The sequence below is a fragment of the Thalia democratica genome, chromosome 2 (genome assembly GCF_965202585.1).
Source record: "Thalia democratica chromosome 2, ktThaDemo2.hap1.1, whole genome shotgun sequence".
Lineage (NCBI taxonomy): Eukaryota > Metazoa > Chordata > Thaliacea > Salpida > Salpidae > Thalia > Thalia democratica.
In genome coordinates, this window is record NC_139166.1 from 35,651,919 (window position 1) to 35,679,311 (window position 27,393).

General features: G+C 25.1%; 1 protein-coding gene across 1 annotated transcript in view; it reads left to right on the plus strand.

Annotated features, from left to right (window-relative positions):
- LOC145828563 (uncharacterized) overlaps positions 1–27,393 on the plus strand; it is a 60,223-nt gene that overhangs the window by 11,428 nt on the left and 21,402 nt on the right. The window contains exons 4-12 of the mRNA XM_082936318.1: positions 5,821–5,889; positions 5,953–5,997; positions 15,050–15,167; positions 15,230–15,352; positions 15,462–15,599; positions 15,712–15,869; positions 16,054–16,177; positions 18,228–18,417; positions 25,991–26,158. Coding sequence (XP_082792444.1) covers positions 5,821–5,889; positions 5,953–5,997; positions 15,050–15,167; positions 15,230–15,352; positions 15,462–15,599; positions 15,712–15,869; positions 16,054–16,177; positions 18,228–18,417; positions 25,991–26,158 — 1,133 coding nt within the window. The remainder of the gene's footprint in view (positions 1–5,820; positions 5,890–5,952; positions 5,998–15,049; positions 15,168–15,229; positions 15,353–15,461; positions 15,600–15,711; positions 15,870–16,053; positions 16,178–18,227; positions 18,418–25,990; positions 26,159–27,393) is intronic.

A 27,393-nucleotide genomic window follows, 5' to 3' on the forward strand; every position in this document is an offset into this window, starting at 1 on the left:
AGCATAATTTTAGTGAAGTTTTTGTCCAAAAAGTTAGTTTTTATAATGTTGTGTTAATTGTATTTTTTTTTTGTAGCTACGAATTATATATTTGTAAAAGTAGTTTTTATAAGCTATATTTTTTATAATACGAAGATTTATTTTTTAGTAGTTTTTTTGCAAACAAAGCCTATAAATACAAACATCCTATTGAGATATAGAATATTATTCTAATATAGTTCTACTCGAATGAGATTTAATTGTACTTATGAGGACATGAGCAAAACTTGAATTATTTGAAAAACTGTCTTTTGTAAACAGAAGGTTTTATTTAAATGAATTTGAGGAAATTATTTATCTCATTAAAAAAGTAAAATCGTAACTTTAAGGGATATAAACAATAACATTTTTCCAGGGCTTTTTATTTGACATATGAGATTAATTTGAATTTTAAGATTTGTTATTGTTTTACGTATGTAGAATTTTTTGTTGTTAGTATTAGAAATTTTACCAAATTTTCAAAAACTAAAATAATTTTTAGTTTACACAAATTATTTTGAATGTACAATGCATTTAGTTTTTTAATATTTATGTGATTAGATTGCAACCTTCTATGCAGAAGTTTGTGTGAAAGAGTTGATAAGAAAACAAAAGGTATTGCTTTTAGTATTTAAAAAAAAAATAAATGCTTTATTTTACAATAATTTTCTTAGGTCGATATCGAAAGTTTCAATGACCAATTCATGAATGAGGTTATGCTTAATATGAATTTTTAGCAAGCTAAAACTATTATATCCTAACTTTTTGTTTCTTTAAACCAGGTTTTTTAAAACTTATTTATTAAATGACCACTTTTTGGTTAAAAAAATATCGCTCTTTCAACAATTTTACATTCAGCTAAAATTTTGTTTCTTAGTCTTACACATTAAAATTTAAAAAGTGTTTGTAATATTGACCAAGTTGACAAGGAACCAGAAAATAAATTTTTAACAAATACTAAATACAAAAAAAAATGTTACTCAATTATTTTCTTTGGATAGAAAATTAGAATTTAAATTTTATTTCAATACCTTAATACGTGATTTCAATACCTTAATACGTGATCAGCCAGAATGAGTTGGTATCTTGAGAGAAGGATCTTTCAAGAGTTTTGATTTTATAAAATTTTTACCACTAAAAGTATTATAAACAACTAAAAATACTTACTACAGCTTCAAGTTAAGTTTATACTAATGAGATAATGGTTATAAAGCACCTCTGGCTTAAATGCATGGTTTTATTAGAAAAATGTTAACAAGTTTGACATATGTTAGTCAGTAGAATTTAGATTAAGATTATTTCATTTAGTTTTAAGTTTAATTGGACAAAACTTTTTGAAACAGGTGACCCAAAGTATATCTGTTTATTTAAGAAGTCTAAAAAACGTAAGGAAAATTTTAAAACTTACTAATTTACACAGAAATTATGTAAGTTTTTGTTTAGTAATAACTATACTTATAACTTTTTAGTCTGTTGTTATTCCATCGTCCGTTCCAATCTACGTAAAAGTGAGTGCTATTATAAACTCAAACCTTTTATTTATTAGACGTTAATGTATTGGTAGCGAACTTTTTATTTTAGTTTTGTAGATTTATATATATCAGCAAATATGTATTATTTCAGTTATGTTTAGAACAGAGTTAGTTTTTTTAGACAGTTATTTATTTCACTTTTTATATATTAAGTTTATCTTAATATTGATTTTTTTCCCAATAAAAAATGGCTTCCAAACATAAAATTGTTTCAATGATTACATCAAGTTTTAATTATATTAAAAGTGTATCTTATTTGTACCGAAATTTTAATCATACTCGAAAACCTATTGCAGTGCGTTACTACTGACGCTTATTCATATCTTGATGGACTTTTCTTTAAAAAATGTTAAGGGTGTTCACTATTAAAAAAGTTTATTAAAAGCAGTTTAACAATTTTTTGTTAGTTTTATAAATTGTTTTAGACAATTTTAAATTGAGAGTTTTTATTCTACACAGTGTTTCATGCGTAATGCAATGATCACGATCTAAAAACTCTTTTTGTAGAATCGTAGATCACCATAAAATTATTACCATTAAAGTGCTTTATGGTAATAATTTTATGGTGAGCTATGAAAATTACGAAGTAGTTCTTTAAGTATTTTTTTATTAAAACGTTTAAAAATATTTAGAATATACGAAATAACGATCTATAATTGTTGCTTATTTAAAACTTATGGTTTTATAGTTTTGTACTGCAAGTTAAGTATTATAAAAAATATATTATAGAAGTTTAAACAGATATGTTAAGGATATATCAAATATATTATAATAAAAAAAAATTACTATATTGTTCATTAGCATATTTTTAAGTACCTCTTAAGCAGAGTATATAGTTTTCAGATTATTTTTCACGTAAAGCTTAGTTTTTGATAGGTGTATTTAAATATATTATGATTCTAAATGATAATTTTGTGTTAAGCTTTGATGTTGAATATGACATTAAAAAATGGTTAACTTGACACAATTTCTAATTAACTCTTGTTTTGATAGTTTATTTTGATATGTTACTTTTCAGCATACTAATTCGTTATGTCACTACTTACAAAGTACAAAAGTTGATGAAAATGTTTTAAAACGTGTAAGTGATTTGATCTTTACTTGTTTCTAGTTTAAATAACGAGACTGTGTTAAGTTTTACTTTACAGATCGTTAAAAATTTAGCAAATGAAGAATATAATAGTTTAAAAAAAAAAGACCACAAAGTAAGTAAACTTTTTTATCACGAAAGTTTATTAAAATTTCATTAGAAATATACCTAACAGGTTTTAAACTGCTTTTCGACTGAAAAAATTTATGATGAGGTGTGTTTAAAGTTTTTGCTTTTATTTGATTTTGTTTAAGTTATTTGGAGTATATAATAAATAAGAACGTAGTGAGTTTAGAATTTTAATTTTTAATAAAATCAGCGTTTTTGTTGCATTACAACTTACAAGCTGTTTAAAGTTTTAAAAACAATAAATTAAAACAAGTCAATAAAGTATTATTGTGAAAAGTTTTCTGAAACTTTTTAACAGTTGAAAATAATTGTTTTCAGTTTATAAATATTATGTTAGCAGGTTATATTAGTAATGTTTTTGTTCTACCAGGCATGGAGAAATGTTTTTTTTTTAAGTTTTGTTACTTACAGCATGAAATTTCTAATAGTTCATTTTTCATAACAAAGTTCTGGTGTCCAATTTGTATTTTAAAAACTTTTTGCTTTTATAGTTACAAAATTATTATCCGCATTTAACCTATTACAATAAAGGTAAACTTTTCTAGATCAAAAATCACATAGAAAAAAAGTTACTGGATCTTACTTCAGTTAGTATTTGTTTTAACTACTTTTATGTTGTAATGAAGTTCTGCCTTATAGAGCAGCTTTTTTTTTTGATTTGAAGGATATGCATGAATGTTTTTAAGGACAGAATATTTCTAACATTTTTAAAGAAGATTTATTTTTTATTTTAAGGGCACAACTTATAATTCTACATGTGTAAATTGTGTTGAATACCTACATGCGCTCATTTTCATATCAATAACAGTGCATAGATACGCTCTTGAAAAGAAATTCAGCAGGTACTCGGTTTTTAGCGCTTTAGATCTAAACATAGCTTATTACAGCTTACCTCTTTATGCAGACTCACGATAATATGCAGTGAAAGTAACTAATTCAGGAATGCTTGTCACTAAGATTTTAATCGCCAAAACTTTTTCAGCAATTTGTTAAAAGTATAATGTACTCTTGTAACTTTTAATTTATTTAGATGACGTTTTTATACTTTTTGATTCTGAGAACGCTCATATTGCACACTTTAAAAAAGTTCTAAAAACTTTCTCAAATTATCTTTAGACCAATACACCATCTGCCAATTTATTCTTTTATCATTTAATGGTATTCTAATATTTTTTATTTGAGTTATTTTATTTTTGTATATCTGTTAGCCACAAATTTTGTTCTTGATTTTTTGAAATTTTCAACTCAGAGATATAGAAAAATCATTATTATAATTCCTGCACCATCAGGCAAACATTTAATTATAATTTAAAGATATTTTAATTTAGTGGTAAAAGTCTAACCATTTTTTGGTAATTACCTAGGATGATATCGCACCAGTATCAAGCTAAAATTATATTGTGATTAATATCTTTTGAACCATAATTTTAGGCTTAAAATCAATACTTTATGCCTTGTATGATTGATCTAAAATTATACTTCGTTTTAAACAAGCTATATAAATACATAGTTTGAATTAAATTTTTTTGTTATAAACTAAAATACTTAATTGATTTTATTTTACAGAATAGTAATGTATATAAGCTATTGTATCATTTGCTTTGTTTTAAAATAAAGAGAAATTAAATACTTAAGCTTTATTTGTTTATAATAAATAAGTTTTATTTATGTATTTATAAAGTATAAGTTTTAAGCCTATAATTATGGTAAAAAACAACATTGAACATTATAATTTCAGCTTGGTATTTGTTCGATATCATCCTAGATAATTAACCATTTTTTTTAGTGAAGTTTAATTTTTTATAGATTTAATTATTTAAAAAAATGTTTTTATTATAAATATAATTTTTTTTCGGCTCTTTTAGTTTTAATTTATCTAAATTCAATACAGTATAATAAATAAAAATATATAATATTTTCCCATTGCTACATATATTTTTTTTTCTTATTTCTAAACAGAAAAAAACATTTTAAACACATTGTTTTTCGGCTAAATATTGCGTACTTAACTGGCAGTGCATACCTAAGAAATGCGTACTTAAGCAGTAAATTAAGAACAAAAAAATTGTGAACCCCTTTTGAAAAAAGTCTAGACACGCCCCTGGTGTGTATACCTAGGGACATTAGTCACCAGATATAATCGGCCAAAAGTAAGTGTTTTCCTGGATAATACTAAACTTTTTCATTTTTTTTGGCTACTTAAATCAGCTCTCTTGAAATAAATAGTATATTTTAACAGCAAAAGACCAAGCCACCGGTTTTTTTTTGATTTTGCTAATCGTAGATAATAATGCCCAAACAGTCAGAAATGTTTTCTTTTTAATGTTGAGTAGATTTGTTTGGAGTTCTTCAAATAGTTGTTTCAAATAATGGCCGCGAGTTTGTTAATGTCGCGTTGACCAAAGTGATCGCTATTATGTTGCACCAATGCATTTGTTTATGTTTTTATTGTTGTGCATTTTGTAGATGAATTATTTTTTTGAACATAACGCGTATAGCCGATTTCAGTCAATAGCAGCCTATTATTATTAGAAATATTACTATTAGAGTATTTTGAATGTTATACCTAAACGTTTAGAACGTATAAGACATACGTTATTTGGAGAATAATCTGGTTTCATTGAACCTTCTAGGCTAAACCAGCTCTTTGAGTGTCGTTTGCCGACGTCTGTTCATTGCAGTTTAACTTTAAAATTCAGTGAAAATAGTTCAATTATATATGGTATAAATATGATTTTTGAAGTTTGTTTTAACTTTTTTAATTTTATATACTTAAACTGATTTCCAGTTTAAAACTTTTTGATTCATATTTAAAAAATTTAAAAAGTTAAGTTGCTTTTATTTTAGTTTAGTTTGAATCATAATTTATGTAAGTCTCTGATAATTAAGTTTTAAAACTACTAAACAACTAAAAATAGGTAAATTTAATAACATTTCATAACATATGTTGATCTGAGATACATAAAAGTTACAAGAATGATTAAATTTTTACCTTTGACTACTTCAAATTAAGTTTGTTTATTTTATAAAAGCCATAATTCTAAACTTTAGGAATCTTGTGAAAAGTTTCCAGTAAACGAAAGTTTACAACAAACAATCGAATCTGAAACAGAATTTCAGGTTAAAATAGTTTTTATTAGAAGTTGAAATTTTATATTTGTTATAACTATTGTTTAAAAACAGGAAAGTCAAAAAGATGATTATGAACTTAAAGACACAGGTGTATTCGTAAGTTGTTTAATTTTTTTTTTTGTATAAGCTTTTATTAAATACAAAATTTGTTTAATTTTTTCGTTTAATCAACAGCAAAGCAAAATATTTATAAATAATTTATAAACTCCTGTTAAGTGTTTTTAATTTTGATTTTTAGAAATATAAAAATGAAATTAGTTTTATATATAGTAGTCTTCCTCTTGAGTTTGCAAGTTTTAAGTTCGCACTTACCGTTGAGTTTGCACTTCTTACCTAAAAAACTAAACTTACTAAGTGTTAATGAAAAACCTAAAAAAAAAAAGTATTTTATATTTAATTAAATTAAACGTAAAACAAAAAGAAAACATTAAAAACAACTAATAGAAATCAGTAAAATCAAAAAAAGTTAACGAAAATAAAGAACAGTGAAGCTTAAATCTAACAGCTTTATAATTAAATATAAATAAAAAATTGTAAATAGCTGTTTATAAAACTTACACATTGAAAAACGAACGAAGTAAATTACATCAGCACCATTTATAATTAAAATAAGAATATAAAAATTGTCTAAAAGGTAATGTTATAAAAACAGAATCTAAAGGAAAATGAGAAGCAGCTAAATTTACTTTGAAGTAAAAAATTTATAAAAAATGTCTGTAATTGTATACAGATTTTTAGGTCTGGCAGACATTTTTTGTTGTTGATATAAAAAAAACATTTTGAAAGTTATTAAAAGCTGAATGTAACTTTCCATGAAAATAATATTTTAAATAAAAGTTTATTTTTTGTTTTAGATGGTTTAATATCTCTTCATAACAATGTTGATTTTAAAATATTGAAATTAACCATAAAAAAAAATTTGATCATGATTTCTTGAGTTTGCACTTTTGGTTTTGATCATAGTTATTCTTTAGCAATAATGCTTTGTTGTTACAATATAATGGTAGTTTTGATAGCGACTTAACAATAAAATACAACTGTAAGAGGTTGAAACGTGTAGGTGTCAGAAATGCACGAAGTCACTATTGAACGGCGTCACTTTTGCACTAGTTTTATATAACTTAATTTTAATTATATATTATATTTAGTAAAACTTTTATTGAACTTAAGTTTGTCTTTAATACTTGATTTATGTTATTTTGCAATTCTAGATAAGAAAAAAGATACCGTTTGTTTTAAATTAAAGTAGATGAAAGCTTAAAATATTATTTCAATTGTAAATTAGTATAACTAGTTTTTTAAGTTTGTTTAAGTTTACAATATATGGATGTTGTAACATTAGTTTAAATAAAAATTTTTGTTATGTTGCATTCTATTATTCTTTGGTTAATTCAAAACACTCTTTACCTCATTGAATTGGAAATTTGTGACAGGATACTTGTGAATACTCAGCAAACATGTTTCAAAGCAAATTTCCAGTAGATAGAACTTTATACAACTATTTGTATAATTGTGATTTTCTTAAAAACATTCCTGATAATTGTCAAAATCTAAAGAATTCTGACAATATCTTTAAAGCAAATAAAAACAGAATTTCTGTAAGTTATTTTTGCAAAGAGTTTACTTAACAAAATTACTTTTAAGGTTTCAAAAGTCGTGCTATCTTTATACTTATTTCAAGTTTAAACTAGTATATTGTATAAACTATCATAACCATTTCTATTGAAAACAAATATAAAATGTTTTTATGTTTAATATGTTTTAGATTAGACATATTTTTTTATTAAAAAGTTTTATTTTAAATGCTGTGGGTTTTTAATATTTTAAAATAACATATTTTTCGAGTTTGTAAAAGAAAGTTTTTATAAATTTTAAATAATATTATTTTTTGCAATATAAAACTATTTAAGCTTTGTATTCTTTAAACATACTTAAGACAAATGAGCTTTTGTTATAGTTGTTACTTTTTTTTTATTTTGATGTTCAAAGCTTTTTATTCAGAAGAACGACTATAAACTTTGTTCAGAGCTTAAAAATGAAGTTTTAGATGGTACAAATCCATCCGAAAGTAGTAATGACACTGAGGTTTTTATATTTTTATTAAAATAGTACATAAAACTGAATAGTTAACTAAAGCAGGTTTTTTAACGTTATTACTCTTTTATTCTGAATACTTAAATTCGATTGTGTTAAAAGATTTAGTAAAAAATAAGCAACTGTACAAACTATCTTTACAGTATGTAAAGATTTGAGAAAAAAAATGTTATTACTCTGTGGCTTTTTTACCGAAACACTAAAATCAAAAACTTTTAGTTATAATAATGGAAAAACCTGCATATAATTTTATTAATACTTAATATTTATATTTTCTACCTTAAAAAAATATTAGTTAAGTTCAGTAGCCTTCACGGTGTGCACGAAATTTCTATGAAACTTACACTTGATGTTCTGGAATTAATGATGAAGAGCAAAAGTAGGTCTACGATATATTTGTTGGGAGTTTTTAAATTAATACTAGATATTCGGAAAAAATTTTTGAAACATTTACTAGATATTTTGGAGGTTAGAATGAAGAGAAAAAAAGGTCTTTGGTATCTTTTTGGGGAGTTTCTGTGCACAAATTTTAATTACCGTGGAGTCTACTGGTTTACTTAAACTTAGTTAAAAAAGTAATACAATAGGTTATAGTTTATGTTACATTTATTTGATTTTTTATGTACAAAATTGTAATACTAAAGTTTTAAACATTCTAAAAGTTTTACTACCTTACACTTATGCTAAATTACAGTACTCTAAACTGTGTAGCTTCTTTTTAATTTTTATAAAACTAATTCGGAATACTGTTTACCGCTTAGAAATTGGTAAATTAAAAGACAAATCCCGACAGGATACTTGTGATTATTTAACAAATATATTCCAAAGCAAATTTTCTGTCGATAGAACTTTGAACAGCTTTTTGAATAAGTATAACTGCCTTAAAAATCTTCCTGATAAATTTCAAGTTTTAAAGCATTCTGACAAGCCTTTTACAGCTGAACAGTTAAGAATTCCTGTGAGTTAATTTTTCAAAGGTTTTATTTGTCAAAATTTCTTTTTAGTTTTTTAAAAGTTCTGATATCTTTTTATTTGTTTTACATTTTAACCTAGCATAGTGTTGTTGAAATTATGCAGTAATGAGTTGTTGAAATCATTAAAAAAAAGTATATTTTAAGATTAGTCATATTTTTGTTTTTAGAGTTTTATTTTTTAAAGGTGTTTAAATTTTGAATGAACAGGTTTTTTTAAGTTTGTAATATATACATTTTATAAATAAAGCTTTATTCCGTTTTGACTTTTAAAGCTGTTTGCATTATAGAACTACTTAAGTGTTGTATTCTTTGTACAGATTTAAGACAAACTTATATGTACTGTTTTTACTTCATTTTGACGTTTGAAGCTTTTTATTTAGAAAAACGACTATAGTCTTGGTTCAGAACATAAAAATGAAGTTTTAGATGGTACAAATCTATCCGAAAGTAGTGATGACACTGAGGTTTTTATTTTTTTAATAATATATAAAAGTAAACAATCAAGTTAGGGGACCAAAAAATAGTACTTAAGAGTTCTGAATACTTGAAAGTTTATTTAGTTATAAGAATTGGTCAAAAATTATAAATTGAAAACTATTTTGATTTATAAAATATTGTGCTTCTGCGAGATAGTTATATTAGGATAGTGTAAATTGTATTAAGATCATCGTATGTATGCCGAAATTATTTTAATATTAAGTTTTAGGTTTTACCGCAAAAAGTTTTCAAATGAAGTTTTTTTATCTTGTTCATTATTATTAAATTTTTTAACATTATATTTAAACTTAGTCCTAAATCATAATTTTTGTAACGGTAATTTTTATTTTTTTAGCACTTAATGGTATAAAAAAGACTATTGTTCTTTTGTTTTTCATTATTATCAAATATACCGTAAATTAAGTTAACAACTTAAAAAAAAAGACTAATATTCTTTAGTTTTTAATTTTATCTATTTACCGTAAATTAAATTAACAGGTTTTAAAAAGAACTTAAATTTTGTTTTCTTAAAACGAGATTCAAATATGAAGTCATCAGTTTAGAAAAAAATGCTTTATTTAAAATTATAGCTTTTATATTCTATAAAGAACCTTGAAATACAATATTTTCGCTAAAATCTATTCTATTTACTATGTAATAGTTTCATAAACGTTGAAACGTATTCATGATGCCATAACTGATGTATCAACACAAAACTTAAATTTAACTTCTTTCAATATCAATTATACTATAGTTTTGAAGTTTATCAAACTTTATTATCAAGTTTCTATATATTGCTTGTTAGTTACTACGAAGAATGGAACTTAATGTAGAAAGCATTAGCTCTATCGAAGAAAAAGTTTGTTATTATTAGTAGTCTCTAAAAGCTTCATTACTATGAGTTGTTTTTCAAGATTGTTGTTGTATACTTGTTTAATAAAGTAGTTATAGGATTTTTATAATTAACAATTTTATTTAATCTAAAACCTTCAGAAAAGTTTTTGTTGTTATAGTTTTAGTTGTATATTTATTCTTAACCCAAAAAGATTTAGTTCATTAAATACTAGATAAGCAACACATCTGCTCTAAGAAAAGAGGTAAGTAGCAATGTAAAAAGTAGTATTGTTGATGTTAATCTGATGGAAGATAATTTAGTGAAACCGTCTTCTTATCCAGTTTGTACAAATTTATTTCAATATAAGATATACATATTGTTTACAAACTTACTTAAGTTAACCTTTTAATTAGTATTAAATTTCTTTTTTATTTAAGAAAATATAATTTATTGATTTGTATGCTTGAACTAAAAGTTTAAAGTTATTGCCAAATCATTGAAAAATTCATTAATAGAGTTTTAAAAACGTTGAGATTTTAAACTACATTCTAGTACTATATTTGTTTTCTACTATGCTTTTTAAACAATAACTTTTAGTATTTAGGGTTAAAGTTAGCTTTTTGTTAAGAAATTCTAAACGAAACTCTAAAAAACAGTGAATCCTTAGATACTACATTGTTCGGTTAAATATTGGAAAAATTGTTTATAATTGTTTTCTATTTTTTATTAAAGTTTTTATTTAGAAATGTAATAGTCTTGTCAGGTTTCAGTGATAGAAAGCTTAGTTGTTAATGAATGCTTCTTTAATTGTACATGTAAATCAAAAAGTATTAATAATATTTTTTTTATAGTAACTATTGCGTTTAATTTGTTTTACAAATATAAATAATGGTCGAATAATATTACTTCATATTTAAAATTTTAAATATTTTTTTTTGTTTTGAAATCTTTTTTCAGGGTTGCCACAAAACCTGGAATCCTTGAAAAACCTGGAGTCTGACAATTTGGCTAAAAATACCTGGATTTCGAACAAGAGTCACTAAAAAATCTGGAGTTTTAAATTATTTTTACATGTTAAGTAGTTAAGTTTTGATTTGACACGAAACATCTATCATGTTGTATTTGTTGTAATCATCAAGTATTTTTTTTATTAAAAACATATTTAAAGTAGCTCTAAACCATTGGCGAAAGTCTACATAACCGAAGTCGGACTTCCATATGCCGTGAGACAAGCCCAAGTTTACAAGGTTTGATCATACCAATTCGATCATCAAACAACAAACTTTCGGTAGACTGAGACCAGTTTCGTCCTGATTAGGACTCATCAGTCAGTCACAACCAAAAAAATTGCAGTCTACAATCTACAAATGGTTTATACATGCAAGCATGAAGCAACCATTTGCTAGCATTGATAAAGTAGCTTAACAGTATCTTTTCAATGTTGTTATACCATTTAACACAGTTTTTTTCTTAAAACTTAATTTTAAACTCAAAATAGACCATAAAACATGTAATTTCAAAAACCTGTAAGAAATTTCCAAAATCTGTGGCAACCCTGTTATTTTCAATAAAAGTCTGTTATACTAAAATAGAGTATTAAGATTAATAAATCAAGCAAAGAAAATATGTTCTGTTTTATTTACTTATCTATGTAAGTTTAATTTTTTAGAAGTCAATTACAGATTTGTATTTAAAGTAAGAGTTTTCAGATGTGTTTTGTATTCAGCTTTTGTAAAGACTGTTTTAAGAAAAATGTACCTAGTGTTTAATATTAGGATAGTTAAGTCTTTTTAATCACCAGATAATGTTTAACGGATAGAAAATTTAAACAGTATGTACATTACTATAATTTTAGCGTATAATTTTATATTTTATTTAGTAACATAAAAGTTTTTCTGACTAGTTATAAAAAATTTTTTGTTATCTAGTTTTTACTTTGACCTATTAATTTTTATTGTATTTTTTTCATTGCTTTTATGCTAAAATTGAATAGATATTTTTTTTTAGTCACACCAGTCAGCTAGTTTGTTAATGAACTTTAAAGACGAAGAAGTATTACCAAAAAAACTAATAGATAAAAATTCGCTAAAAAAAGTATTTTATTCTTTATTGTCTACTTAAAACTGGTACTTACATATAAGTTATTTGTTATATGAGTTAGTTAGAAAATATGTATATCAAGTTATTTAATTAGTTTAATTAGACATACACTTAATGTAATTATATCTAGATCAGGGTTTCCCAAACTTTTTTGCAAATGGCCCCCTTCAACAAGATTACTATTTTTTTTTGCTCTTCATTTGCAACTCAAGAATATCTAGTGTAAATTTCTAAACTACCATAAAATACACATAAGACCTTTTTTTTTTGCTCTTCATCTGCAACTCAAGAATATATAGTGTAAGTTTCAAGTTATAGCCTCATGGCCCCCCTGTGGCTCCTTTACTGCTCATGGCCCCCCTCTTTCCCCTTTGCTGCTCGTGGCCCCATGAGTATCTGTCATGGCCCACTAGGGGGCCACTTGGCCCACTTTGGGAAACCCTGATCTAGGTAAACTAATACTTTGTTATTTTTTTCAAAATGTTAAAAACGAATGTATTGAGTGTAAAGCTAGACATATCAAATAAGAATTAGTTTTTTTTCGGACTAAAATAACATAAGCGTTGTTTTATAGATGTCGAGTACAAAAACCAGTCTCAAAAACAAGTCTTGTAGTTGTGTAAGTTTAAAAGATTGCATTTAAAAATTCATTTTATTACAAAAAATAACTAAAGTATAACATGTCATAACATCAAAGTTACATAATACTACCTTTTTAAGTTTACAGTTGTTGAAAGCTTAGTAATACTTTCTTTTAGTTTTTGTGTTATGTCATTCGTAAGTGTTGTTCATGAGTTTTAATATAAACTTCGTGTATTAGACTAACTCCAAAAACATCTTAACAAAAAGTGACATACATACTCAAACAAACCCGAAAGACTTCTTTAAGACATGTAAAGTTGTTAAGAGTCAGAACACTGAATGGAAGAAGATTTCAAAAGAAAACCAACATTTCAAAACTACAAAAGTAAAAAAAAGCAGTTTTATATAATTTGATATGATTGTGGATATTTTTAAGAAGTTTATTTTTTAATTTATTTTATTTGTTAAAACGTTTAGGGTTTCCCAGAATAGACGTCGGACATTTGCTTATAAATCTTAAAATGAAATTATTTAAGTACTTGTTTTTAGCTGATTCAAAATAATTTTACCAGCGATAATCTGGTAGAACTTATTTGATATGTTATTAAAAATGTTAATGTTTTTAAATTTACAGACGGCTAGAAAAAATAATGACTGTACCGAAATTGATTTAGAAAAAGTAAGGTTTATTGTATTTTTTAAGATATTTTTTATTTAAACTAGTGTTCAGTTAACAGATATAGTTCTACAAAACCTTCCGTCGAGTGCAATTCAAAAAGTTTTAAGAAATACAAAAATTAGAATTGATAGAGTTAGTATTTATTTTTAGACTGTTAGCTAAATGTTACTAAACTATCAAAAAAAAAACGATAATTTATAGTAAAAAGTAACTAATTAAGATTGTTAAATTAAGAAGTTTTTGGTAGTATAGTCCATAGATTTTCTTATCGCTAGCTTTTATTAATTTTACATATTAGACTTGATTACATATTTACCTTTGCAAAAACATAATTTAATGTTTAATTTTGCTTTGACTGATTGCGTGTTTAAGTTTACAAAAGTAATATTGTAAATATTTAGAACACTTCTGTAAAAAGTTCAACAAAAGAGTATGAAGTTGTTGAAATAAATGTAAGTTTGTTGAGTTATTAGTCATAGTTAATTGCTGAATGTAAATAAAAATTGAAGGTGCCTAGCCCCAAAAGATTATGGATATATGAAGATAAAACAGTTGATATTACTGAAGTAAGATTAGTTTTCAAAACTAAAATACTTTTGTATATGCTTCAGATTTTTAAAAGTTTATTATTGCTTTAAAGGTAACAAAGTTGGTTCTTCATAAGCTTCCAGGAAGAATAGTTGCAGAAATCTTCAAGTATTTTGTTTTTATATCGATGAGCTGTTTTATATCTTGTTTACTTGTTACACAAATTTTGTTATACCTTAAAGTTTCTAATTTAACATAAGTACAATTTATGTAAAACTAGTTTTAAAAAGTTCTAAACGAAATAGGAATTAGTTATTTGTTTTAAGCTTGTAACTCAGTTATAGCTTTTAGTGTAAAATTCAAAGTTTTTATTTAGATTTAGAAAGTACCAGTGATTTCGTTTAAAGTATACTTAGTACATTATTTGAAAAAACAAAGAATATAGATATGTATCTTAACAAAAAATTTCCAGTGACTAGTTTTATTTAGTACTTTACCAGTATTAATTATTTTTAAAATAAGTTACACAATTAACAGAATCAAGATAGATGAGAACAATAAGAAAAAAAGCTGCGACTAAATTGAAAACTAATATATACATATCCTTGTTGTATTTTTAATTGTTTTCTTACTTAATTTTGTATATCAACTTAAGATTGTTGTGATTTTGTTGTATCGTTTTATTTTTTATTGCGTCTTTTAAAAACTCAGCTTATATTTATTTTTAAAAATTTAGTTGTTTTCTTTAAAGTGTACTTTTGTTAGTCAAAATGTTTAACGATTGATTATTAAGAAGGTATGGATTTCATTGTTTTAAAAAGTAAGCTATTTATTTTAATATTTTTAATTATCAATGAATTAACATACGTATTCAAACAGCAAACCTTAAAAGAACCAGAATTACAACTGTTCAGTGAAAATAACAATGTTTTTATATATCTTATGCAAAAGATAGTTGAGAAAAACATTGAAAACAAAAAGGTTGATTTTTATAGCGGTAAGTTTAAAAAACTTTAACTATTTTTGTAATTCAATTGCTCAAAATAGCTTTGTATTTAGGAGCAGATGAGTCTGATGAGGATGTTAAGTTGAGTAAAAGAAGAAGAAAAAAAAGAAAGGGAATGAGAAATCTAAAAAAACTAGTTAATTCAAAAAGCCTTGCTTCACTTGAAAAGGGTAATGGTAAAAAACAGTATGATATTTTAGAACTAATTTACTCGACAGTTTAAGTAAAAAATTGAATTAAATCGTTTTTTAAACAAAAACGAATCGTTAAAGGTATATTACTCAGATATTGAAAGTACGTGCAGTGAAGGAGAAAGTGAGAATAGTTTGATAAGAGCTAAGGAAAAGAAGCTCAAAAAAAGATCATGTGTTGCTCAACTTAAAGAAAAAATGGCTACCAGCACTGTTGCCTCTCTTGAGTCTGGTACAAACAGTTTACATTTCTAAAATAAAGTTTTATTTAAATAGCTTAAGTAAATTTGAAGTAAAAAACTACGTTTAGTTCTTGTTTAATTAAAAAAGCATTAAAATAACAGAATATGGTAAATATCTAAAGTTTGGACCTAGAAAATTAGATAAGAATGACAACAAAAGTTTTGAAAAAAAAAGGAATAGTAAAAGTACTAGTCTGAGGAAATTTGAAACAAGTCAACAGAAACATTTTTCTGGTAGCTTCAAGCTCATAAAAAGCGAGGTAGAACCTATAAATCTAAAGATGCTTGTTATGTTAAATTATTTGTTTTAATTTTTAAAAGAAGTAACTTTGAGTTAATTAAAAAAATTTAGATGTCTACGCGTATTCATAACAATGTACAAGAGTTAGAGTCTTCTTTGTAAGTTCATGTTTGTTATATTTTATTCCGTTGTTATTTATTAAGATTTTTAGAAAAAAATCAAGACAAGAAAACTCGGAACTTATTTCAAAGTTCCACAAATTGAATTTAGAATATGCTCAATTTCGAAAGAGTTTTGAAGATCAAAAAATTGAAAAAGAAAATTGTTGTAAGTTTTACTTGATTTGAAACTGAATCGTCTTAAATGAAAAACATTTTTTTTTATTAAGCTGAAGCTATTTTTTTATTAAATTTTAATCGATTAGATCTCAAATTTTTCCGGTTAAGTTTGCTTTATTAAGCCAAAAACTTTTTTTTTAACTTATTTTTTTTTTAATTTTAGAGTTTAAAAACGTATCGAAAAATGAGGAATAAAAAGACTAATTATTCTAGACTAAATTGAGTAGTTTTTATTGTAGGTTAATAAAAATAGTATAGAGTCAATACTTAAGTGATAAACTCACAATTAATCTTTTAGATGCAACAAATACCTCATGATTAAACAGTCCACAATGGCTACCATATAAAACATAAACAGAAAAAACAAAAGATCAATATTTTTCTGAGTTTGCACTTTAAATACAACAGACTAACGTACTAATCTTTATTTATTTTAGTGATAAACCTTAACAGGTATTTTAGATACTGTTTTCATCAGTTTTTAGCTAAACTTAGGTTTTAAAAAAAGTTTGAAGATGATTTTTTCAAAAGCTGGTATAGTTTTTTATATAAATATTTTTGTTTTAATAAATAAAGTTTATAAAACTAACAAGCCGAATTAACAGGTACATTGTTAAGTATATACTTTATTGTACAGTAAACTGTCACCTAGGTACGCACTTTGAACACAGCTAAAAAGTGCTTCCTAAGAATCTTTGGTCTTTAAATACCAATATTAAGCCTAATACAATGATGTTAAAAACCACTAAAGTTTAAGAATGACTATTAACGAAAATACCCAAAATAAAAAACTTTCATCATAAAAACAAAACATATTTGTTGAATTTATATTAGAAGTATTAAACATTTATTTAATATATGTATTTATATGTAAATATATATTTACCACAAATGTTATTGTGTTAAAACTTTATTCCGACTAACGGCGTTTCACTGCTCTCAAATAAATTTAAGAACAGATCTACGGAGTCTATAAAATATTAATGCACATTAGAAAAAAAGCAGAAAAAACATGTATAATTATGTATAGTGTTTATGTAGGTAGTAACTATAAACGAACTTTATAATTTAAAAACAAAGTTTGGGATAAAAACATAAAATTATAATATTATCTACAAAATATACAAATTTAATAAAAGTAAGCACTAACCTCAAAAAGCTCTAAGAATAGGCAAGTTTTTAAAATGAAAATTAAATTGAGTTGTGCAGAAATGTTACGTCATAATAAATTTAACAAATTGGTCAATAATTTATGAAGCTTAAAAACATGAAGTATTAAATTTGCAAAAGTTTGTGAATGTGAGTGTTGTGAAATAAATTAGTACATAAGTAGACAGAGTTATTTAAAGTAGAATCGTCGGTTGTGGGGACAAATATTCGATAAATCTTGCCTCTTATTCAGAAGTAGGTCTTTATCTTCTGCTGCAATTACTGCTCTTTCTGTATTGCAAGTTGGGCAAATTCTACTTACTCCGTTGGATGCATGTTTGATCTTTGAAACAATACTCCACTCCATGTTTGGCCTTTTACCGTACCTGTAAAGAAATCTCCAGACATAATCCGATAAACGCGTGCTTTGTTTTTTATTTATATTTTTGAAAGTATGTTTATGGTTAGCATATCTATCCTTGAAACTACCTGCTGTACTTCCGATATAAATTTTATCTTGGCCCTTACTTTCAACTTTAACTTTATAAATTACATTTTTAAATAAACAATTACCTTTTAATGGGCAGTTATCTTTATCTATTTTACGACAATTACATGATTTAGGCATATTACTTAACTTATTACTATTAGGGTTAGTTGGTTTTGAATATTTATTTATAGTTTTATTGTTATGCATTTTGCTTATACTTTTAGCGCTATTATCACTTACTTGTTCTAAGTTATCTTTTATCATTTTAGAATCGTATTTATTGAAAATATACTGTATGTTTATAACTAAATTTTATATTTTTTATGCTGGTTGATGATAATTTTAAACTAGAAATTACTTGTTTGTTATGCCACATGTTATTTACTTTTTAAATTTAAAGTACGTGATCTCGAACTTGTCAAGACCGAGCTTAAAACATCACAACAAGAATTAGAAATTATAAAAATTAAAGTTGAAAAGCAAAACTCCAACAAAGATAAGTTACAGTCACTTGTAGATAAGCTTGAAGATGAATTAAACTTGTCTATCAACAAATCTCAGCATAAACGTGAGATAAGAAAGCTTCGTAAGTAAGTAATAAAATTTAAAATCGAATTTTTTTTAAGTATAATTTTTACTTAGAAAATTATATAAAACCTTACATGTGATGTATACAGTTTTTTAATCTAAAATATAATTGTTGCTTGTTTTCTATTCTTAATTTTACTTTAAAAAAAATTTTATTTAGTAATTAGTTTTTATCTAGTACAAATATAAATATATTTTAATACAACACTGAAGTTTTTTTTTATTGGTTTCACTATTCTGTTTAACGGAATTGTGAATCAATTATTTTAGAAAAAGCCGTAGTGTTGTATTATTGTCTCGTTACAGAGATGTTTAAGGGGGGTAATATCGATTATTACAGTATATTAATACAACAATCAAAACAACACTTATATTTTATTTACATAAACTAAACAACACAAAGATACAATTACATCACTCTATACGAGAACTAAAGTTAAACACACAAGAAAACATTAGTTCTTAAATCTAACGTGCTTAAAATGCATCTTAACTTAAAGCACACTTGCCGAATGCTCTGCCGAAACTGCTACTGCAAGTAAAATTCCGTTTTATAAGCAATGAAACAAATGTAACTCCTAACAATAAAAAATGTTTGTTTTTTTTATACTGGAAGTACGTCACGAAATCTGCGTAAAACAGTTTACAACATCCGCTTTTAAATAAATTTGGAAAAGCTTGTTTTGAGAATAATGAAAAATATTTTAATTATTACAAAAAATTACATATTTATTCACGAGCTTTAAAATTTTAAAATGAAATGTTAGTTTCATTAGATTATTATATACTGGAACCTACAATTCGTTGTAGAGAGCTTCTCTGTTTCAACATTTACACAGTATAAGAAATACATATATATACTTGTTGTGACAAGCATAACAAAGACAGCCTTGATGTGCCTATTAGACGTTTCCATGGGGTAGAAATTTGCAAATTAGTTGGTCTATATATCTTGGACACATTGAAGAAGGAGAAGATCTTTAGTAATGGTAACTTAGGCATATACCGTGACGATGGTTTGCCAGTGGTAGACATTCTACCTGGACCAAGTATGGAGAGGAAAGTTATATTTAAATAAGAAAAGCTTTTACAAACGTTGGCTTTGATGTTACCACTGAAGCCAATTTGTTTGTAACTTTAGGCCTACAAAACGAAAGCTACAAGCCGTATAGAAAACCAAATGCGCATACGGTTTATGTGAATACTAAGTCAAACCATCCAAATCATGTTTAAAACATATCCCGGTCGCAGTAAATAACCGCCTCCAAAATATATCTAGCAGTCAAAGCATATTTAAGGAAATAACCCAACACTAACAGGAAGCTATAAAAGCAAGTGGGTACGATCACGAGTAAGCCTATAGCCAAAAACTCGAGAAAAGTAAGAATAAGAAAAGAAGTAGAAATATACTATTTCAATGCTCCATTCTGCAAAAGCGTAGCAACGCGGGTTGGGAAACGCATCCTAGAAATTGTGGACAAAAACTTCACTGAAGACCATCTATAAAGCAAAATTTTCAACAGGAGGACACTAAAAGTGTCCTATTCCTGTATGCCAAGTATGAAACAACTAATAATGGCACAATCGAAAGCTCTTAAACATGCAAGAGAAAAAGAAGCGTACGTGTGACTTCAGAAAGCAAGAATGCCCAGTTAATGAAAAATGTCTAAGTGAAAATTTAATCTATTAAGCGAATGTAAAAACTTAAAATAACACTAAGTTTTATGTCGGCTCTACCAGACTATCGTTCAAAGATCGCTACACAAAACATAAGTACAGCTTTAAACCTGAAAAACGGGAGCAGATCATTCCCAACTCGATCATTTCTAACCCGATTAATTCTACCTCGATCATATCTAACCCGATCATATCTAACCTGGTCGCTTCTAACCCGATCATTTCTTACCCAATCATTGCTAACTAAATCAGTAAATATTTGTTTATTTTACATTTTTGAAATCAGGATCTAAATTAAAAACTAACAAAACTTTACAAAATTGTTCTTTTATCAAGGTTCGTACGCATCAGGCTATATCAGTTTCGAAAAAATTGCAAAATATCAGTTTTTTTTTATTTTTTTGCTTGAAATTTTTATAATTTCAGTTTATGTCATTACAAATGCTTGAAAACTTCTAAAAAACGAAAAAAAAAAAAATTATTTTTCTTGAGTAAATCTTATTAAGGTGTGAATTTATTTTTAAATATACATAAAGTTATTAAATGCAAAATCATTCAGTATTTGTAAAAACAAATGCTTTAAACCTTTTGTTTAATCTCTAAAAGAATTTCAAGAATGTTCATTATTTTGTATTGAGTAGGCTATATACGTCAAAATAATGAAAATTCATTGAAAAAAATACAGTTTAAATGTTACCATTTAATTCAAAAACTTAGCTGTTTGTTTAAATTTGTTTACATCAGCTATGGTTTTCAGAGCTTAGTTGGTTTAACTGTTTTAATTTCTAGTTTAGAAGCTTTATACCAAATACTTGAGTTACAAGTTTTTCAAGTATTGCTCTGCAGAGGATTTGAATTTTTGTTTAAACGAGGCATTGAAAGAATTAGATCTAAGCAAAATGATCTAACTTTCCATTGATGGACCACACGTTAATTGGTCACTTTATGCGACTACTTTTTCCAGTAGAGAAGAAATATATTTGACTGCTCTCATGGATTTCGGTAGTTTTAGTCTCCATATTTTTCATTGAGCCTTCCAATTTGGTTGCACTAAAACAAAATGGCAGATAAAAGAACTTTTGAAAAATTTACATTCAATTTTTTTAATGCCCCATCACGCCGAAGTGATTATATTGCACAAATTTAAACAAACAATTTTCTATTAAATTTTTGTCCCATCGTTGGATTGAAAGCCAGCAAGTTGCTGATCAGGCAATTGATATATGGCTAAGCGTAGTACTCATGGTTAAACATTGGAAGACGAGCGTCCCAAGTAAACAACCGCAAGGCAATAACTTTAAAGTTATTGAAAGTGCAATTGAGAAACCGTGAGTTACAGTTAAACTTAGTTTTTTTAGTTACATTGCCTCTATTTAAAGCTGCATTTAAGCAAGTATCAGAGCAATGATCTGTTGGTGCCAATAATGATAGATCATGCTCTTGATATAATTGAAACTTTAATGAGTATAGTTAATAAAGCAGGCCATGTTAGTGACCTCTTCAACTTAAAGCATCTTGAAAAATTCGATTTCAATGAAACTGATGCTAAGAAGCGTACTATCTTTTTTAGTCGTTATGGTCAATTTGAACTAGACCAACAAAAAAAGACCAATCAAATTGGCGAAAAAGCTTACCTAGATATAAATGAATCGGCAAAAACACTTTTTATTTACAGACTTATTCAGAGTTCTGTTTTAATAAAAACTTCTTGACCAGTAATGTAACTAATAATTGACGAATTCAAGGACTATTTGACTCGAATCCTGTATATGCGTGATGTCTGGTAGATGCAACCTTCCCTAAAATATAAATATAACAATTCATTGAAGCAGAAATCACAATCACCAGTTAAAAATATTCAAGTTGCTGTGTTAGCAATTGGTAGATGTTGAAAAATAACTGTGTTAAGTTTTTATTTTCGGTAAAAGTAGTGTTTGTAATTATTTTATTCTGTTAACTTACTAATTAAAACTCCCCGATACCCAAAATAACTTCCAAGGGGATTTTTCTTACTTTGAAAAAGCATCAAGCTAAATCGGTCAAAATCAGGCTAAATTAAAAAAAAAAATCGCGCACGAACCTTGTTTTATTGAAATTTAAATTTAGTTTGTCTCAAACTTAACAAAGTTTTTTTATTCCTATATAAATGTACTTTTAATATCAACTTCATTTCAACTTGTTAAGGTTTCAAATTATTTTCGTTTTTTTTTTTGACTTTTTATTTATATTAATGGGCTTAAATAAAATTTTTTTAAGATTATATAAGATTTACTAAACGAAAATCAGTCTAAGTTAAGGGGAAATATGACATTTTTAATGACTTAAAAATTTCAACAAACAACAATTTCTTACTTTTCAAAGTATATTTTTCACAGAATTTAAAAGCTATGTGATACAGCTAAATGATTTTTTTTAATTCGGGTTTATTAGGTCGGTGCTAGAGTCCATAGAAAAAGTGGGACATTTGCATAGTGTATCTCAAAAAATAGATATAAGTTTTTACTGACTTTATTTTCTATATTTTTCAGTGAATTCGTCTAGTCAGTATCTTTGTTTTTTATAAAAACTTAATATTTTTTAGGATATTGGTCATTTTTGGTTTTTCCGGTTTCGGTCTTTGATTAAGGTCTCCTTGCTTAGTCAATTTTTTAGTTTTAATTCACTGACGAATAAAAATATTTTTGTTAAAAATTGAAAATAATTTTCATTTAATTTTTTTTAGTATGCTACGCAAACTAATAACCTCAAAAGGGTCTATAAATGTTTCTTAGTTTGCGTAGTATTAAAAAAAGTTAGTATTTTTATTATTCTAAAAGGTTTTTCAAAAATTTGTTTTATTTGTCAAGGAACTTAGATATTCTTAATTTTAAAAACAAAGACACTGACTATTAACGTTAATTTACTGAGGAATATTGAAATGAAAGTTAGTAAAATATACATTTTAATTTTTTGAGATATGCTACACAGACTAAAAAAGCTAAAATATCTGACTATGGATTCTTGCACCGTCAAGTCCGAGGATGATCAAATCTAATAGAGTTAATCTTCTTTAAAACTTTCAGATAAGTTTATATAAAGTAAGAAAAGTTTTATCAATCGATTCACTATTTTTATTTTAACTACAACTATATTAAGACTTATGTTGATATATAATTTTTTTTATACTTTATTAAAAATAATTTCGACAACGGAAGCACGATCAAAAAAAAAAAAAAAACGGAACTTTGAAAAAAAATTCTTAAAGTTAAATAAAGTATAAATAGAGGAAATACTCGTAAAAATCTTTTTTATAAAGTAAATTTAATTGTAAAAAAATAAATGCATCAACTTAAGCACTAATTGGAAGTCGTAACTAAAAATTTTTTAACTTATTATCCTATATTGATTAATATATTATCATAAACTTGAATGAAAATTTTAAGAATATTAAATAGACGACATTTGATAATCCTCGGACATGTTATATTAACGAACAAGTCTGTTTAAGTGGTATACCAAAACGTTAAAAATTTTTGCTAAATAAAGTATTTAAGTTCCATTTTTTAAAAAGGTCTGTGCAAGTTGTAGAACAATTTGTGCAAGTTTGAAGTGGAAATTTAACGACTATAAGATAGTTATAGATTAGTCAACAACGCTAGCGCTAGACTTACAACATAACATCTAGCCAGACTGTAGAATAAAGATCTTTGTACCTGAATATTACATTTGTAACAGTTTAACTTTTAAAATTTACTTGCTTTAAAAATGTATTCTAATTAGTAAATGACAAAAGATATAACTTAAACAAGGTAATAACAGCTTAGTTTAAGAATTCAACAAAGCAGAAATAAATAAAAATTAAACAAACTATTAAATCTTATATAATCAAACAAATAAAGTTCGATTTAAGAAGATTGGTATAGAGAAAAAAGTCAATATAAGGAAAATAATTTGAAATTGTAACAAATATAAATAAATTGATTATTAAAAGTTTATTTTAAGTAAAACTGAATAAACATTAAGTTTTGGTTAAGACAAAGAAAATTATGTTTTAATTGAATAACAATTTTTTAAACATTAGTTAGTTTTCAAAATAAAAACTGATAAAATAAATATAAAAAACAACAAACTTTTATTGATCAGGTTCGAAACAATCGGGTAAGAAATAATCAGGTTAGAATTGATCGAGTTAGAGATAATCGGGTTAGAAATAATCGGGCCAGGTTGGGGTAGAAATGATCGAGTTAGAAGTGATCAGATTAGAAATGATCGCGTTAGAAATGATCGCGGGATAGAAATGTTAGTAAACCCTGAAAAACATTGCAACGCTACAACATTATCGCAGTACATATGGAAACTCAAAACGTTGAAAAGTCAGAATTTTTAAACAAAAGTAATGAATTACAAACTGGCTATTTGCATTACCGAAAACAATTTGTTTAAAAACTGTGTTGATAGTGTTGTTAAACGTTGTTTAAATTGTACTATTATTTTATTACTATCTATTATCTAATCTTTTAGTATCTTGTACTGTACTTATATGTTTGCTTTTTATTAATTAAAACACTTGGCTGAAGAGGCGTTTAGAGCACTTAAAAGGCTGTCCTAAGCAAAAGTTTTTTTTTGTGTTACTAAATTTATATATGTATATATATAGTTATTTGACTTAACTAAAAAAGAATGCTCAATTTACTGGGATGTAAAGAGCTTATATAAATAGATAGATATATATAGATATTCTATTTATATGTATATATAAAATAAAGACTGGTTAATTAGTTAAAATACATCACCTTAAATTAAAATTAATTAAACGAGTTTAAAAAAAACTTTAATTTTTTTACAAAATAGTTTCAAAGTGATTTTAGGGTACGAAACTTAAATATTTTTTAGTTAATTTTGTGTGAACTGTTTAACACTAATTAACTTATTTTTACTTAAGCTAATAAAACAATTAATTTTTTCTTCTTATGTTAAATAAAACAGTAACTGTAAAATATTTTAATCAATAGTTGTAAGGGTATAGGGTAGTTCAACATTTTTAATTCTTCCATTACAAAAATTAACATTTTTTTTTTTCAAAAAGCTTATAGTATGTACTATTCGATACTTTTTATAGAACAATATAAGTTAAAAGAAGCTTTGAGATATAACCAGTTTTGTAAAAATATTCTGATACAACAGTATGGAATCAAATATTTTCAAGGACGATTTGCTCAGAATTTTGTAAATTTTATTAAAAATCTATCTTCTTCTTCATTTTTAAACTAAAAGGACAAAAATAGACTATTTCACCATAAATTTATCTTCTCGTTCAGTTTTTGAGCAACTGTTTTTAAACTTTTTCAGATTAATCTTTAATAAATTTTAAGCAACTTGTAGGAAACATATTTTTTTTTTTGTTAAACAAAAGTAATGACTTTTTAAGAATTTTGGTCATAATTTGTTTTATGGCCTTTTTTCAAAAATCAGCATCCTACAAGTTGTTTTTAATATTGAAAAGTACATTTTCTGAAAATTTGAAGAAAATTGCTTTGAAAATGAAGGAGGAGGTAGACTTTTAATAATTTTTTTCAAAGTTCCAACCAAATCAGCCTTGAAAGTCTTTGATTCCACACAGTTTTTCGGATTTTTTTTACAAAAATTATTAGATCTCAAAAAGTTATTGATTTTTTTTTCTAATGAAAGTATCGAATAGTATATACTCTAAGCTTTGAAATCAGAGCTAATAATGTTAACTTTTGTAAAAAAAAATTTTAGACTTCTCTATGCCATTAACATAAATACTACTCATTACAATTTGTTTTATTTTTATACAAGTTTTAAGCTTTCTGCTAAATAAACAATTAAGGTTTTTGAACTATTTTAAAACATATGTGTTAACGAAAATTAAAAAAAATAATTATTTGATTAAAACAGTGAATTGGTTGATATAACAAATGAAAATCTTGACGAAACAAGTAATTATAAGGCTTTATTGAAAATAGCTCAGTTGGATTTAGTAAATGCAAAAATAAAAAGTAACACTTCACAAGCTGATCTTAAATTGACACAAACAGAAAATGAAATTTTGACCAACCAAAATAAGTTAGTTGACAGTTTTACAAAAATAAAACAGTTGACCTAAATAAAGAATCTAAACACACTAATGGCATAGATTAAATATTGTTTTATTATTGGTGCAATTTTTACTAGTTTGTTGTTTTATTAGCTATGAAGATTAATTATTATGAATATGTTTTATATTGGTTATTAATTGTCTGTTGATAGAAAAAGAATATTAAAAATTTGGTTTCAAATTCATTTTAAAAAACCCAAAGAAGTAAATGAAAAAAAAAAAACTTTAATATTAAGGTAATAATTTAAATATAGACTATTATGAACAAGTATGAACTAGGTTGTTATAACTTGGTAAAATAAATATAGAAGTTGAAGAAAAATACTATTTTGCAGATTTTAATTCAATCAAGCAGTAAGATAAAAAATACTTTTTAACTTACACTTTTCAATTACTGTTTTTAAAAACAAAACTTTTACGAAGATCTAAAATGATAATATAGAAGTTAAAAATAACTATTTTAAACTATAGTAATAACAAATTATACAGTATCCTTTCTTTATTACACTAACACATGTTTCTGTGTGTTAACGGATTGACACATTTCAACGGAGCTCTGTAAAAATATTTACTGTAAGGAGAGTCAAGAAGCTACAGTTAGTATATACATTTGTCCTTAAAAACAAAATAATTGCTATAGATTTTTATAGGTTAATGGTTAATAAAAGATAAAATACGTTATGTTAAATCTGACTGTGGTAAAACTATATAATATTTGTAGTTATTAAGTCTTAATTAAATAACTTTAAGTAAAATACAAAATATATTAACAAATCATAATAAAAACTACTTACATAAAATCAAGGAAGTACTAATTCTAAATATTTACTGGTTACTAATCATTCAAAAAAATATTTTATAGTAACGTCACAATATTAAGCTGTTATATATAAACATTAGGACAAGCTAGTTGACTTGTACTACAAGGTTAGATAATTTATTCCTTATGTTTGGAAAAAGTAGTAGAACGATTTAATTTAAAAAATAATATTTAATCTATTGTGAATAAAAAAAATATAACTAACTTTAGTTATTGAATTAATAAATTAAAGTATTGTATAGTTAATAAAAGCTACAGAAATTATTATTTATAATATTATATATTGGTATAATATAATATTTTTTTTGAATGTTTATAATGGTTAAACATAAATTATAACAAAATTAAAGTTATATGCAATTAGAATAAAAATTGAATTTAAAT